At 40.9% G+C, this 17679-nt stretch overlaps 1 protein-coding gene and 1 long non-coding RNA gene across 3 annotated transcripts in view; one reads left to right on the top strand and one right to left on the bottom strand.

Annotated features, from left to right (window-relative positions):
* The window catches only part of LOC137223443 (uncharacterized), a 174355-nt gene that overhangs the window by 117746 nt on the left and 38930 nt on the right, over positions 1-17679 (bottom strand). The gene's annotated exons all lie outside the window — the stretch shown is intronic.
* Positions 7783-9029, top strand: LOC137223087 (lysine-rich nucleolar protein 1-like). Its single transcript, XM_067734667.1, has one exon. The coding sequence runs from the start codon at positions 7826-7828 to the stop codon at positions 8987-8989; it is 1164 nt and encodes a 387-aa protein (XP_067590768.1). The 5' UTR covers positions 7783-7825; the 3' UTR covers positions 8990-9029.

Genomic DNA, 17679 nt, shown 5'->3' on the forward strand with positions numbered 1-17679 from the left:
ATCCTCTCATTCATTCCTTCAACAAATAATTTTGAAGTTTCTATGATCTTTCAGAGACTGATGTTAGGTACTGGAGAAACAGGTATACAAGACGATGCCCCATCCCTTGAGAAGTAGACATACAGGAGCAGAAAGGGCACATACAACACCAGTAGTGATTAGTGCTACATAGAAAAATAAAGCAGGATAAGGTGATAGAGAGTGCCCAGGCAAGACTATTTAGAAAGAATGTTCCGAGAGAGCCTCGTTAAGACATGCTATCCTTGACATCAGTCTTGGCAACGATTTCATGGACTTGACACCAAAAGCAAAGGCAATAAAAGTAAAAATAAAGAAGCAGGACTACATCAAACTAAAAAGCTTCTGCACAGCAAAGGAAACCATTGACGAAATGAAAGGGCAACCTATGGAATGGGAAAAAATATTTGCAAATCATATATGTGACAAAGGGCTAATATCCAAAAGATATTAAGAACTCATATAGCTCAATAGCAGAAACAAACAAAAAAAACACAAACAATCTGATTTTAAAATGTGCAGAAGATCTGAATAGACATTTTTCCAAAGAAGACATACAGATGTCCAACAGTACATGAAAAGTGCTCAACATCACTAATCATGAGGGAAATGCAAACCAAAAATCATAATGAGATATCATCTCATACCTGTTAGCATAGCTATCATCAAAAAGACAAGAAATAACAAGTGTTGTGAGGATGTGGAGAGAAGGGAACACTTGTGCAATGTTGGTGGAAATGTATAATGGTACAGCCACTATGGAAGACAGCATGGAGGTTGCTCAAAGATTTAAAAATAGAACTACCATTTTAATCCAACAGTTCTACTTCTGGGTATTTATTCAAAGAAAACAAAATCACTATTTCAAAAAGATATCTGCATACCTGTGTTCATTGCAGCTTTATTCAGAACAGGCAAAATGTGGAAACAAGCTAAGTGTCCATTGATGAATGAATGGATAAAGAAAATGTGGCATAGACACACACACACACACACAAATATATACACAAACACTGGAATATATTTAGCCATAAAAAAGGAAATTCTGCCATTTATGACAACATGTATGGAACTTGAGGGCATAAATATTGTATGGTCTCACTTAAATGTGGAATATAGAAAAAGAAACCATTGATATCAGATACAGGGAACAGATTGGTGGTGATGGAGGCAGTAGGGGTGGGTAGGGGTGGGTGAAATGGGTGAAGTTGATCAAAAGGTATAAACTTCCAGTTACAAGTCCTGAGAACGTAATGAAAAAACATAAAAATAAAGACATGCTATTTGAGCAGCAACCTGAAATAAGTAAGGGAGAGAACCTGGTGGAGATCTGGAGGAAGGATGTTCCTGATTCCAGGGGATCACACTTGGTATAGTCAAGAAAGAGCAAGAACTCTCTGTGGCTGAAGCAGAGTGATCAGGGAGACTGGTGGTAGGAGATGAGTTTGGAGTGGTGGGCAGGGGCCAGACCCTTCAAGGCCTTGGAGGCCTTTGGTGAGGACTTCGGATTTTAAGTATGATGGGAAAGTACTGGAGAAATTTGAAGAGGGAAAAGATATGATTCTATTTACATTTTAAAAGACAACTTTGGTTGCCGTGCAGAAAGAATAGACTGTGGAGAAGCAGAAGCAGGGAGACAAGTTAAGTGGTTGTGCCGAGTCTAGACAAGAGATGATGGTGGCTTCAAGTAGACTGGAAGCTGTGAAGATGGTAGAAAATGGTTGGATTTGGGACATATTTGAAAGTAGAGTTCACAGAGGAGTTGTGTAGGGGGTTGAATGGTGGCCCCTGAAAAAGATATGTCTACATCCTAACCCCTGGAACTTGTGAATATGACTTTATTTGGAAAAAGGGTATTTGCAGATGTAATTAAGGATCTCTAGATAAGTTCATTCCGTATTATTTGGGTATGCGCTAAATCTAATGACAAGTGTCCTTGTAAGAGACAGAAGAGGAAAAGCTACAGACACAGGAAAGAAGGGAAGAAGGCCATATGAAATTGGAAGCAGAGAGTGGAGTTATGCAGCCACAAGCTAAGGAATGCCTGGAGTTTCCAGAAGCTGGATTTTCCCCTATGGCATTTGGAGGGTAGGCAGCCTTGCCAACACCTTGATTTCAGATTTCTCGCCTCCAGATCTATGAGACAATTAATTTCTGTTATTTTAAGCCACTAAATTTGTGGTAATTTGATACAGTAGCCCTAGGAAATAGGCTGGTAAATTGGAGAGAGTGTGTGAGATGAGTCTGTAGCTCAGGAAGAGGCCAGGGCTAGAGATGTACATTTGGTACATGTCTGTATATTATTACATTGAAGGCCATGACTCTGAAATCAATCAGCAGGAATCAGTGTAGATAAAGGAGAGAAAGGAAGTGATGTCATTGAAGCTAAGGAAGTGTGTCAGGGAGAGTGCAACCAACTTTATCAAATGTTGCCAAAAGGTTCAGTGAGATGAGGACCAAGACTTGGCCACTGGATTTGCTGAGACTGCTCATGATCTTGTCAAGGATGGTTTCAGTGGCAAGGCAGCAAAGAATTTTAAGAAACTTCCCAAGGTCACCCTGCTAAAGGAGTTCCAGGGCTCAAGGAGACAGAAAAGTTTAAACATTGTCAAATCTTATAGGTTCCATTCTGCTTTGTTATGCAGCTTGACAAGGGGTGTACTCAGATAGAACTGGAATAAATGTTACTTATCTAGTTTATTGATATAATAGTACTCATCATCATTACGATCGTAGCTATCATTTATTGAATGTTTACTATGTGTTAGGCCCTGTGTTGAATGATATAAAAATATACATATGTAATCTTACCCTTCCATCAACCTTGAGAAGTAGGCTTTATTCCCATTTCACAGATGAACAAATGAAATCAGCTTTGGCACTTAATACTTATTGTAGTTACAACCTCTAACATCAAATGATTCCATATCTAAGGCATTTTACATTACTTTTGCTTAGGGAATTGTTACAATATCTTTTGACAGAGACATGGTGATACATTCTTTACTTCTCTTCCACTTCCACTTGGGATTTCTATAACTCCAGAGCAAAGATATTGAAGACCAAGGTCCATCTGAAATTTTTACATCTCTACTTGACAGGTGATATAACTGACAAGATGTCAAAACCCACAAGGAGAAAATAATGTTATGGAGTAATTATTATGTATCAGGCACTGTGCTAAACAGTCTACATGCATGAATTAATACACCCAGTGCTCAATGAGGCTTGGAGTGTTTAAGTGATTTAGCCAAGGACCCATATCTAATAAGAGGTGAGGCTAAAGTTTCAACCCACTTTGGTCTAGTTTTAAAATCCATTTCCTTTACCACAAACTGCTTAAATACCCTACACATTGGGATATTGGTTGTTACCATGAGAAGAGAGTATGAAATTGGGAAAGAACCTATAATGTATCTGGTCTTATCCTACCTTTCTAGATTTTGTTTATGTTCCCTTATATGTACCCTGTGTTTTAGATAAATGTCTTACATTTTCCTGCCTGTTAAGGTTTTGCTCACCATCATTCCCTTTGTTTTAATTCTGTTTATACCTGAAATACCGGCTCAAAGGCTAACTCCTACATGTAGTCTTCCTTGATCTCTCTCAGGGCTGCCCTTCCTTAATAGTTCATAGTTCTCGGGCTTCCCTGGTGGCGCAGTGGTTGAGAGTCTGCCTGCCGATCCAGGGGACGCAGGTTCGTGCCCCGGTCCAGGAGGATCCCACATGCCGCGGAGCGGCTGGGCCTGTGAGCCATGGTCGCTGAGCCTGCACGTCTGGAGCCTGTGCTCCGCAATGGGAGAGGCCACAACAGTGAGAGGCCCGTGTACCGCAAAAAAATAAAAAATATATAGTTCATAGTTCTCTTACAGAAAGTATCCCTAAGTGCCTTGTACTGAGATTATGTCCATATTTTTTTTATCTCTGCTCTAGTCTGTAATGTTCTTTAGAGGCAAAGGCTGTCTTCCTGATCTTTGCATATTGTCAACAGTGTCTTTTCTTTAAACGGTACTCAATTTGTGGACTTTATTATTTTGAAAAAATAGGAAACTTTTATAAGTTATGATTAAATGCAATCATGCTTTTACAGATACCTTTCTTATGGTTTTAACTATAGGGTCAACTCTTTCAAAAACAGATTATGCCAATGACTCTCAAATTCTATTGTGCATAGGAATAAACAGTGGATCTTGTTAAAAATGAAGATTCTGATTCTGTAGGACTTGAGATTCTATATTCCTAACAAGCTCCCAGATGATGTCAATGCTGTTGACTCACAAACCGCTTTTTGAGTAATGAGAGATTTTTAATCCTAATGAAACACAATAAATCATTGTCAACAATTAAGGATGTTTCATCACCTAACTAGGTAATACCCTACATTCCAGACAGGCTAGCCAAATTCCCTTTATTCCCAAGGCCACACATTCTCCAAACCTATACCTAGACAAGGAAAAGAGAGAAGGTTATCTTTAATCCACTAAGTAGATGTTCAATTGCTACCTGGAGGACTTTAATAAGGAAAAAAATTCTTTCTCCACTGACTTAGCACCACCTAATTTCTGTGTGCACTGTATTTTCATTTTTGGAATAAGAAAAATTAATTCAGTTGGGAAAATTCTTAAAATCTTGGATTTAGGTTGCTAACAAAGTTTTATGAGTAAAAAGGATTTGAAACTTTAAAATTTATATAGTGTTTAAGGATAGATACTAAGTATTATATGTTTCTCAATTTAGTCTTGGAAAAAGCATAAGTGAAGTTTTAAAATGTTTACTTTAATACTAAAATGCTTTTAAGACTGTTTTTTTTTAAGATAAGCAATCCTGGCAAATAATAGCCTTTCTCAGGAATCTGGCAGATTTCTTTTCCTTGGCATTATCAGGCGAGTGACTGACCAAGACTTAGAAAGCATTTTGTGCTGCTCAGTGGAATGCAATAATATATTAATACATTGAGCAAAAATCTAGACAACATTCAGTGGAAATATTTCCATCTCTTGTTTTTATTTTAATTTTCTCTTATTAAAATTTTTTCCTTAGGGGACATCTAAATCAAAGATGTTCTGAGAATTCTGCATATAGTTTTTCCTAGTTCTTAAATATATTTTGAATATATAAGAATGTTTAAGGTAGCACTTAGATATCAATATGTGACGTGTTCTCAAAGACACAGAATGGCAACACTTCAATCTCAGATTTGTAATTATGAAATTATGAGAGTCTCACTGTAAGATTAGATAGGATAATGGTAGCTGCTTAAATCTGAATCTCTCTCTCTCTCTCTCTCTCTCTCTCTCCCTCTCCCTCTCCCTGTCTCTCTGTCTGAAGTTGGCCTATAGCCCCACAATTAGGTCATTTGCAGCATAACTGGGAAAAATTCTACGAACTTTATTTTTAAAGAGGAAATAATCATCCAAGAGCAGCATAGTTGGTTCTGGAACTCAGAACAGAGTGAAGTTAGTAGGGAATACAAAGAAGAGAGGTGAATACAGGTGGAATTGGGTCATGGTGGTAGTGGCACACCTATAGTGTCAATTAGGGTTCAGCTCCAGAGGTAGAAGGTTCACTTCAAGTCAGAAAATACTGGAAATATATCTAAGCCCTGGTAAATCTGAAAAAGAACTACTAAGGACTCAAAAGGAAGGAGTTCAGGAAGTATATGGAACTAGAGGCAGCAGTCTTGAGAAGTAATTCCCAGCACTTAAGAAACATTTCCAGAGGTGGCCATAACAACTCTTTCATCCCTTGTGCCTTTTTTTTTTTTTTTTTTTTTGCAATGTGACTTTGCATTTTTCCCACTAAGAGATGGAGTTTTGAATCTGGGTTCCTATTGTGACTTTCTGTGAGATATAGATTGTGGAAGAAGTGAGATTATGTAACTTCTGAAGCTAGGCCTTAAGAGTCCTTGCACCTTGCACTTGTGACCTGTTGGAACTCTGAGCCACCATGTGAAGAAGTCAAGCTACCCCACTGGAAATTACATGAACACAAAAGGACATGAAGTTGAAAGGTCTGGAGAGGAGATAATTCCTGGAGGATAAAGTGCCACAAGGAGGATAAAGTGCCACTAGGAAGATAAAGTTCCATAAGGAGGATAAAGCGCCACAAGGAGAAAGACCCCAGTCCTCCAGTCATCCTAGCAGAAGTTACCAAAGCCATCTTGGATCTTCAATCCCAAATTGCATTGGCATAAGTGAGCCCAGTGGATACCATGTGAGGCATAGACAAGCTGTCCCAGCTGAGCTCTTCTCTGCTAACTCACAAAATCATAAGCAAATATTATTTTTAGCCATTAAGTTTTGGGGTGATTTATTATGCATCCATAGATAACCATTACAGAAGGGTACCACTCCTTCCCTGGAAGAAGGAGGTAGCCCTGAATTGTTGATGGTGAAGGGAAAAAAAGAAGGTGAGTAAAAATAAAATATCCTACTAAACCAACAAAGAATTGAAACTAAGAAAAATACAGGATAGCAACGACAGCAATAAAAAAAAACTTTAAACTGTTTATTTAAAAAACTTCACTCCCTGTAGCAACATTAGATAGCACTCATGAAGTAAGGAACTGAGTTAGTCATCCAAACTCCCCTTTTGCTATTGCTATTCCAGGAAAATGTAACACAAATAAACATGAATAGAAGACAAAAGACACTCAACATCTAATAGAAATTCCAATAATTATAAAGCAGAAAATGATTATCAAGATACTTTGGTGCATTAAAACCTAAAAGATGAAAAATATGAGGCACATAAACACTAACACGACTTTCCAAAATGAATTTAACGTCATTGAACAAGTAATCGCTGATATGAGAAAACAGCATAAATCAAAAGTTCGAAGTCTGAAAACAGAACTGGAAAAACAAGAGGAAAATATGAATGGATGCTAAACAAACTCAGGACAAAAACTGAAGGAAAAAACAAAGACATCTCAGGAATGGACAATGAATTACAGGGTATCCAAGGAAGAATAGATATGCCCAAAACAATAGCAAGGGACAGAGGATGAGAAGAAAAAAAAATGATTAAAAAAATTAAACTATAATAAAGGTATGTGATAATATATTCAAAATACTAAAAATTATCAACTAAGAACACTATGCCCAGCCAAGCTGTCCTTCAGAAATAAAGAAAAAATAAAGCTTACCCAAACAAATGAAAGCTGAAGGAGTTCATCACCACTGGAACAGCCTTGAAAGAAATCCTAAAGGGAGTTCTTTGAATGGAAGTAAAAGGATATTAATTAACATCGTAAAAACATATGAAGGTAGTGTAAAATTTACTGGTAATGGTGACTATATAGTCAAAGTCAGATTGTCTAATGTGGTAATGATATTGCATAATTCACTTATAACTCTAGTTTAAAAGTTAAAAAATATTGAAAATAGCCATAACTACAGTAATCCGTTATTGGATATGCAATATAATATATATGTGAACTGCAACATCAATAACGTAAAATGTGGAGGAAAGGAGAATTGTAAAGTTTAGGAATGCTCTCAAAGTTAAGTTGTTATCAGTTTAAAATAGGGTATTATCATCTTAAGATATTTTACATAAGCCTCATTATAACCCAAGGGGGGAAAAATCATGTAGTAATTATACAAAAAGAATAAAAAGTCAAAATACAGACAATGAAAGTCATCTAATCACAAAAGAAACCAGCAGGATAAGAAGAAACAATGAATCTACCAAAAAACCCAAAAACAAAACAACAAATGACAATAGTACACCCTTACCTATCAATAATTACTTTGGACGGTGGAACGGGCTCTCACGTGGAGGCGGGGAAGTTTGGCCTTCGGGAATGATCACTAAGACTCACAAGGGAGACCTGGGCCTTGGGCTCCCAGAGAAAAAGAAGAAGAAGAAAAAGAAGGTAGTTAAAGAACCAGAGACTCAACACTCGATTTTAAACAGTGACAGTTATTTTGCGGAGGTTTGTCCCACAAGAGCCACATCACCCTCGAAGAATATGGTCCAAGAGCAGGCACCCAAAATGCCTCTAATGAAGAAAAAGAAGGGTCACAGCACCGTCTGCGAGGAGCCCCTAGAACCTGAGACCATGTTACGTGCCAGACGGATTGAGCCATCGCCCAGCCCCAGGAAGCAGGCACTTGGTCCATCTGAGTCCCTCGGTAGGGAAAAGAAGAAGAAGAGAAAGTCCGTGTCCCCTGGCTCAAGGGTGAAGACCTCCCCAGACCCCAGGCAGGGCGAGGGGGTGACCAGAGCTGGCAAGAAGCTCAAAAAACACAAGAAGGAGAAGAAGGCACAGGGAGCTACAGCCTTCTCAGCCAGGGACCCTTGGTTCTGTGAGGCCAGGGATGCTTTGTACACTTGCTCAGTTGGGAAAGGTGGCGTCCCTGAGCAGGCAGCCTCGGGACAGAAACGGAAGCAGGGGAGCCCCAGGGAACACAACATGAAGATGAGGAAGAAAGAGAAAACCCACCAGGAGGGAGATACTCCCCTGGGGCACCCTGAGCTCTCCAGGTCTGTGGAGAGCAGCCGTAGGAAAGGAAGTAAAAAGAAGTCAGTCAAAGTTGAAGCTCCAGAATACATCCCAATAGGAGATGAGCCCAAGGCCCCTGTGAAGAAGAAAATGAAGTCCAAGAAAAAGGCAGAACAGGCAGACACTGAGGAGCCCGCCCTGAAGAGGAAGAAGAAGAGGCAGGAGAGCAGAGTAGCAGGAGAACCTTGGGAGGAGCAGCCAGACACGGACTTGGAGGTAGTGTTGGAAAAGAAGGGCAACATGGACGAGGCGCACATAGACCAGGTGAGGCGAAAGGCCTTGCAAGAAGAGATCGATCGTGAGTCGGGCAGGATGGAAGCTTCTGACACCAGGAAGCAGATGGGAACTCAGTTTGGCCAATGGGATACTGCTGGCTTTGAAAATGAGGAACAGAAACTGAAATTTCTCAAACTCATGCGTGGCTTTAAAAATCTGTCCCCTTCATTCAGTCACCCCCCCTAACATGGTCGGCAGGCCCAACATGGCCCTCAGCAAGAAGGTGGCCGACACCCTGCAGCAGAATCTGCAGCAAGACTACGACCGGGCCATGAGCTGGAAGTACAACCGGAGGGCCGGCCTCGGCTTCTCCATGGCTCTGGACAAAAATCTTTTATATTGACAGGAATGCATCCAAGTCAATCAGGTTTGAAGGTTAAACTCTCCTGTCTTGTCCCCCAAAGCAGTTCTGTTATGCAGATGAAAGCCATAGGACAGTTGTCTCGAATTGAACTCCTGCAGAGATAAAGGACAACTATGTTGATGTGCTTGGAAAAACTGGGGTGAGGGCAGCTCGTTTCAGGAACCAGGAGAACATGTGAGTGGCTGAAACCTACTGTTTTCTGTGTGAAGCTTCCATCCCTGTTGAAGACAGTGAGTATCAATAGCAGTAGCTCACACTCGTCTAGTGCTTACTGTGTGCCAGGCACATATGTCTCCCTTGCATTAATGTATTTAATCTTCATGATTTTGAAACAGGTGCTATTATTATCCCCATCTTATAGATGAGGAAACTGAAGTTCAGGAATGAAGTAATAACATTGCCTGGGGTCACCCAACCAGTAAGTGCCAAATGCACTTTTGTGCCCCAAGACCGATGTCACTGTTCACCACACTGAATGTCCCCTCTAGGGAATTTCACCCAGAATACTCATTGAGGATTAAAATGTCTCAACTGAGGAAACAGAAGCTTTTTACATGCCTAAAACTCAAACAGGAAGCAGGATTAATGTAAACAGGGAGAAGCAAGCTCATTTTCCCTCCCCCTTCTTGGAGTAGCCATAGGCAAAGAGGCCTCTGGATTGCCACCAAGCAGATGTGGCTGAGCTTCCTCTGCTTCTGGGAAATGTGCTTCTAAACCCATCTTGCCTTTTGCGTCTGCCGTCCTTCCATCCCCAGTGGCAAGCTTGCATTTCAGCTTTCTGCTTTAACTGCATTCTGAACAGGCACTTTAGAGAGCAGGTGGTTAGTCCTCCACGTGAACCGAAGGCACATTAATTCCCAGGGACGTGTTTATTGGGTTCTTTTCAAACATGAGGAGGAGAATCCCAGGCGACTTCCCTGGAGGAGGTCGAATGCCGGGAGGCACAGACGTGGGGATGACAGGGCGTTGCCTCATCAGCCTGGGAACAGTGTTTCCAAGCCTTGATGCTACAGCCAGCCTCACAAAGCTCCAGGTATAGCCACCCGAGTGACATGTGACCACCTTCTCCGCACTCACCTAGCATTTTACTTCCCAAAATATCAGTTGTGATTGGGTCTTTTTCACACCACTTGGCTTGAACTCCTGCTACAGACATCCTGTCTCAGGCAGGCCTGGACAGCCAGGAAATTCAGTTCTCTCACGTGGCAGGGAGTGCTGTCCTGTCATAGGGGGTTGATTCAGCTTCCCATGAAGGAAACGAGTGTTTCCTCTCTGCTCCATCATCCTCAGTGTTGGCTTCATCAGGCTGGTGGAAAGATGGCTGTAGCAATTCCAGGCAGCATATCAAGACACTAGACCATTACAGAGGAAGAAGAAAAACCTTCTTGTGGTTCAAGGAAACTTCCAGAAGCCCTTTGTCATAACTCATTGCCCAAGAGTGGGTCACATACCCATTCTTGAGCGAGCCCCTGGCATGTGGAGGGAGACTCTCAGGCCAGTCAGGAAGGAATACTGAGGTTTGGATGCTGGTGAGATGAACACAGGTCCACTACTGTCCCATGGGGCAGAGGTGAGGCAGGCCTGCCTGGGCCCTGACCAACAAGCATCGGCCAGGTCTAGAGTCCTACGAGTCTGTGTTAGCAGTGATTCAGGTGGGCCACTTCCCTCAGAAGGTGAACTTGGCCTTTCACGGATTCAACCTTGAGATGCGTAACGGAAGAGGCCTACACGGTAAGATTCTGCATTTGAGTTAGCTTCAGGGCACATCCCCTTCCAACAGGGGAATAAATCTTTCCCAGTCTTGATCCACACTACAGGAACTTGCCCAGTGTAAAAGGGACAAACCACTGCTTCTCTACTCATTTTTATTTTGCTGAGAGATCACACTACAGTTTGGGCCTGCTCGGCTGTCAGGAAGGATTGTGCTCAGCCATCTACCGGGTGCTTCCGGAGAGTGGCTGAGCGATTGCCCCTGACCTATCCCCACAGTGGTAGCTCTCATTAGGGTGTGGTGGTCAGGCCTTTCCCCTCTTGCTGTTCGGTATCTTCAGTCTCTGTGTGATAGGATTTGACTTTCCAGCTCAGTGTGAATGAATGAGTTCCACTTGGCTTGGGAAGGTTTATTAAAGTCTGTTCCTGAAGCAGGGTGTAAGCAGAGAAGGCTGGGCAGCCCAGACGGCAAGATGCCAAGTGTCCTCAGATTGAACTTATTAGCCTTGTCTTGGCTGCTCTCATAGGTGCAGACCACTGTTGCTCTAGTGACAGCTCCTGCCCTGCAGTTAGCTGGGCCTCCGTCCTTTCGTAAATTAAACAACATTGTCTTGAGTCACCTATCCCCCTTTTTCCCCATGTCCTGGGCCCTCCTCAAGCTGTCTGCAAGTTTTTGTGGTGTGGTTTCCCATGTTTTTCCTCATTAGTTGACTCCGTGTAGCACACAGCCTGTCTCCACTGGAACAAGGCGGTTTTTGGATTTTTACTCAGAATCTGGGAGAGATGGGTGGGAGGTCTGGTATTTAAGCACAGCCAAGGTCTTAGCTGAATATGTAACAACACTGTTCTCGAACTTGTTGGCTGTTTCTCCCTTGGGGGTTGCTCACTGACTGACCCCCTCCTATGGCAAGGTCCTTCCCTCCTTATAACTGCCTTTATCCATCACCTCATGATTCTTAACCACTTTTTTATTCCTTGGGGTGATTCCTGCTGTTTTGCCTTAGCCCACTAGGCCCCTCCCTGAGGCCACCTTTCTGTAACTAGACTGGCCCATCAAAAGTATTTGCCAGGGGCTTCCCTGGTGGCGCAGGGAGTCCGCCTGCCGATGCAGGGGACACGGGTTCGTGCCCCGGTCCGGGAGGATCCCACGTGCTGTGGAGCGGTTGGGCCTGTGAGCCATGGCCGCTGGGCCTGCGCGTCCAGAGCCTGTGCTCTGCGACGGGAGAGGCCACAGCAGTGAGAGGCCCACGCAAAAAAAAAAAAGAAAAAGAAAAAAGAAAAAAGTATTTGCCAGATAGACACAGTTCTCCCCTTAAAAATTGTGTGTTCAGCTCTGCAAACTTAGAACTGTTCAGGTTTGTGGTTGGAATAATGCCCCCATGCCCCGACCCCCCACCCCCTGTCCAAGTCCTAATCATTGGAACCTGTTAATCTGTTGTGATACAAAACAAAAGGGAGTTTAAGGTAGCAGATGGAATTAAGTTTGCTAATTGGCTGACCTTAATATGATTAGACTGGGCCTACCCAGATAATCCAGGATTAGAAGTAGAAGAGGGGACAGAAGAGTCAAGAGGCTTGCAAGAAACACTCAACAAGCTGTCACTAGTTTGAAGATGAAGGGACCACCAGCCAAGGAATGCAGGTGGCCTCTAGAAGCTGGAAAAGGCAAGAAAACTGATTCTCCCCTAGAGCCTCCAGAAGGAATACAGCCCAGCTGACACCTTCATTTTGAAGGTAAGCCCACTGGACTTCAGACCAGTAGAGCTGTAAGGTGGTAAAATTGTGACGTTTTAAGCCACTATGTCTGTAGTAATTTAAAGCAGCAATAGAAAATTAATACAGGCCTCATGCAGAGGTTTTTCTCACTTTCACCTTATTTCCTAAAATTTTTTGATTTTTTTTGTGTTGTTGTTCCATCATCCTTCATGTAGTAGTAGTAGTAGACTTCATCTCATCTAGGCCATGGTCTTCAGAGACTGGCTAATTGATTTAGTAACAGGCTGAGGAAACCACACAAGAACATAGAAAATCTAAGCTTCCACCTGGGCCAGGTAACATATGGTTCAGAGGCTGCTTTGGTGTAATGGATACCTGACCAAATGTGAAAGTCCAAGTCCAGGTTAATGGAAAAAGGGCATTAGGAATTCACTGACTCAGGCTTGGGCACTGATGCTGTCTGATGCGTACAGCCTCAAAGTAGATGACTTAAAAGTGCATAATTTGTAAATTCGCCAATTGATTTTCATTTGAATAGCATCATATAGTAAAAGTGGTATAGGAAATAATTTAAATGAAAATAATTTTGTGAAATAAAGGCCACTTGGGAACATTTGAGCAATACCAAAAAAAAAAATTACTTTGAACATAAATGGATTAAATTCTCCAATGAAAAGACATAGAATAGCTGAATGGATAAAAAGAAAAAAACATGGTCCAGTGATATTCAGTCTACAAATACCCAATTTAGCTTTAAAGACACATAGATTGAAAGTGAAGGAATAGAAAAAGATATTACAAGCAAATGGTAACCCTAAAAAAGCAAGGGTAGCTGTAACCATATCAGACAAAATAGACTTTAAACTAAAAATGGTAAAAAGAGATGAGGTCATTATATAATAATAAAGGGGTAAAACAAAAATATCACAAATATTTATGCACCCAAAAACAGAGCACCTAAATAAAAATATAAACCAAATGCAAACAAAACTAAAATGAGAAAAAAAACAGCAATACAATAATAGTTGGGGATTTTAATACCCGATTCTCAACAATAGATAAACTATCCAGACAGAGAATCAGTTAGGAAACAACAGATTTGAACACGATTGACAAATGAACCTAATAGACATATACAGAACAGTCTATCCAACAACAGCAGAACACTCATTCTTTTCAAGCATACATGGAACATTTTCTAGAATAGACCATATATTAGGCCACAGAAAAGCCTTGGCAAATTCAAGAAGATTGAACTCATACCACGTATCTACTCTGACCACAATAGCATGAAACTAGAAATCAATAACAGGAGGAGGAGGGGGATCAAGATGGTGGAGTAGGATGACACAGAGCTCACCTCCCCCCACAAACACATTGAAAATACATCTACATGTGGAACAATTCTCATAGGAAATTAAGCAGAAGTGGAAACTGGCAGAAGAACTCCTGTACAACCAAAGCTGAAAGAACAATCTCCACATAACTGGATAGAACAACAACAACAAAAAAACCCAAAAACGCATCAGGTCAGGACCTGAGTCCCTAGGGGGGATCTATAAGGAAGAGAAGGTCTACACAGGCGGATCTCTGCCTTGGGAAGAGAGAGCAAGTCAAGCAAAAATCTAGGCATCCCAGACCCGGTGTCCTGCATGGAAGACACAAGCCCCCTTTCTGTTGGGAAATTTGTTCAGACAGACAGAAGGGATGGAGAAGCCTAGGCTTTACTTGCAAGGAGTGCACTCATGTTGGTTTGCCAACAGTCAGGTGGGAAAGAGCCTTACACTGGTGGCTCTGCCTTGTCACACTCCCCAATCCGAAGGCATGAACATCCCAGCCCCACTCACTCCACATCACAGCCTGGTACAAGATATGGGCAAAGACTTGGTCTAGCTGTGCAGAGACAGACTGGGGTGCCTGGGGTGTGATCCAGGTGGGATGAATGTGGCCATTGTCAGCATGTGCAAGGAGTGGCACAACAAGAGCATGATAGGATTAAGTGCTGAATCTCAGGCAGACAGCGCCTGGGAGAATGCTCAATCTGGCTACAAAGAGAGAGCCTGGAGGGCCTAGGGTGTGGTCCAGGTTGGGTTGTGGCAACCACTGTCAGCATGCTCAAAGTTATGCAGTGGTTTGTCTTCCAGTGAGAGCACCTTAGCTCTGCCCACTCCACAGTGCAGTAGACAAGTCCTGAGAGAAGTCTGCCACAGAGGCAGCATAGATATTAGATGGCAGTGCAGCCACCTCAATTCCTGCAAGCACAACTCCCCAACTCAGAGCTCCAGCCTACTCAAGGGCAAAGACTTGCACTATATCTGGGATGAACACAACAGAGAAAAGAACATGACCTTGGTCTGCCACTGAGCAGAACTATAGATGACTACACGGTTAGTGAATATATCCTCTGTTACTGCACAAGCCTCACTTCCTTCAGCAATCATCTCCTTTAAGCCAGAGCATGCATTCAAGGGCAATGGAACCAAATCAAACCAAATCTTCAGGGTTTCTACTCCAACAACTGGGGAGCAGACCCCACACCTGACAGGGTAACAAAAGGCAGTAAGCAGAAGGCCCACATGGCAACTTGCACAGCTCTAGATACTCCAAAACAAACCAGAGCACATCAAGGGGATAATGACCAGCACATCCTGAGGAAAGACGTGGCTGGCATCCCTACCAAAACCAGCCCTTGCACCAAAAACATTGGACACACACAGTATACACAGGGATGCTTCCACATAAAGCGCCCTTCAAAACCAGGATAGATAACTGTTTCTCCTAAATTCACAGAGACAGAGAAAGTTATGTTAAAAAAAACCAAACACAAATGCAGAAGAACCATTCCCAGTTTAAAAAAAAAAAAAAACAAAACAAGAGAAATATATTAAAACAAATATTAAACAGAGTTCAACAGTTTACTAGACTGTGAGTTCAAAGAAGTGGCAATACAAATGCTAACTGAATTAAAGATTATTAATAGAAATGCAGATCACTGTAACAAGGAACTAGAAACAATACAGATGAACCAATCAAAAAATGACAATTTGATTGCCAAGATAAAAACAAATCTAGAAGCAATGAATAGCCAACTAAATGACAAAGAAAGAATAAGGGATTTGGAATATAGATTAGTGGAAATTCCCCAATCAGACATCAGACAGAAAGACAAATGAAAAAAAAAATGAACACAACATACGAGATCTATAGAAAAATATAAAACATGCCAACCTATATATAATAGAGGATACAGAAGGAGAAGAGAAAGAGAAGGGGATCAAAATGTATTTGAAGAAATTATGGCTAAAAGCTTCCCAAACCTAAAGAAGGAAACATTTATCAAGGTACAGGAAGCACAGAGGGTCTCAGACAAAATGAATGCAAACAGACCCACACAGATATATAATAATTCAAGTGGCAAAAGTGAAAGATAAGGAGAGAATATTAAAGGCAGAAAGAGAAAAACAGAATCAGTTAAAAGGGAACCCCCATAAAGCTATCAGATAACTTCTCTGCAGAAACTTTGCAGGCCAGAAGAGAGTTGCATGATCTATTCAAAGTGCTGAAACATAAAAACCTGCAACCTAAGATACTCTACACAGCAAGACTATCCTTTAGAATAGAAGGAGAGGTAAAAAATTTTTCATATAAGCAGAAACTAAAAGAGTTCAGCAATACTAAACCTACCCTAAAAGAAATATTGAAGGGTCTTCTCCAAATAGTAAAGAAGCAAGAAGCTATAAGAAAGGGGAAATCACAATAGGAAAGGCAAATATATAAAAGGATTGAAGATTACTTAAATTAAAAAGTGCATAGATTTAAAAACAATACAAAAATGTAAAAGCAATTATAAAAAACAGCAAAAGGATAAGAATGAAGATGTAAAATATGACATCAAAATCATAAATGGGGGGAGGGGAGAAAGAAAATGTAAATCTTTTAGAATGTGTTTAAACATATCACTACCAGTCTAAAGCAAGCAGATACAGTAATGGGTTCACATATTTGAACTCCATGGTCCACAAATCAAAAATACACCTTAGGTTAACAGAAACCAAAAATGAACTCAATTATTACAAAAGAAAATCATCAAACCACAAAAGGAAAATCAAAAAGAAGAAATGAAGAAAGAGGAACTACAAAACAACTAAAAAATAAGGAATAAAATGGCAATAGGTACATGTCTATCAATAATTTTTTAAATGTCAATGGACTAAATACTTCAATCAAGACAGAGAGTGGCAAATTGAATTGGAAACAAGAACCTACAATATGCTGCCTATACCTAAGGGCAAAAGACACACAGAGTGAAAGTGAGGGAATGGATAGAGGTATTTCATGGAAATAGAAATGACAAGGAAACAGGGGTAGCAATACTCATATCAGATAAAATGAACTTTAAAACACATAACTATAAAGAAAGACCAAAAAGAGCATTATATAATGATAAAGCAATAAATATAAGAAGAGGATATTACACACATTAACGTATATGCACTCCATATAGGAGTGCCTAAATATATAAAACAAATACTAACAGACATGAAATGAGAAATTGACAATACTACAATAATAGTAGGAGACCTTAACACCACAGTGACATCAATGGACAGATCATCCAGACAGAAAATCAATAAGGCAACAGTGGTCTTAAATGACACAATAGACCAGTTGGACTTAGTTGATATCTGCAGGACACCACATCCCCCTAAAATCAGAATGTACATACTTTCAAGCAAATATGGAATGTTCTCTAGGATAGACCACAAACTAGGTCAAAAAGCAAGCCTCACAAATTCAAGAGTACAGAAATTATTTCAAGGATATTTTCTGACCAGAATGGTATAAAGCTATAAAACAGCCACAGAAAGAAAAATGGGGGGAAAAAATTACATGGAGACTAAACAAGATGCTACTAAAAAACCAATGGCTCAATGATGAAATCAAAGAAGAAATCAGAAAATACCATGAGACAAATGAAAATGAAAACACAACTTTACAAAATCGATGGGATGCTGCAAAAGCAGTCCTAAGAGGGAAGTTCATAGTACTACAGACCTTACTCAAGAAACAAGAAAAATCTCAAATA

The sequence above is a fragment of the Pseudorca crassidens genome, chromosome 4 (genome assembly GCF_039906515.1).
Source record: "Pseudorca crassidens isolate mPseCra1 chromosome 4, mPseCra1.hap1, whole genome shotgun sequence".
NCBI lineage: Eukaryota > Metazoa > Chordata > Mammalia > Artiodactyla > Delphinidae > Pseudorca > Pseudorca crassidens.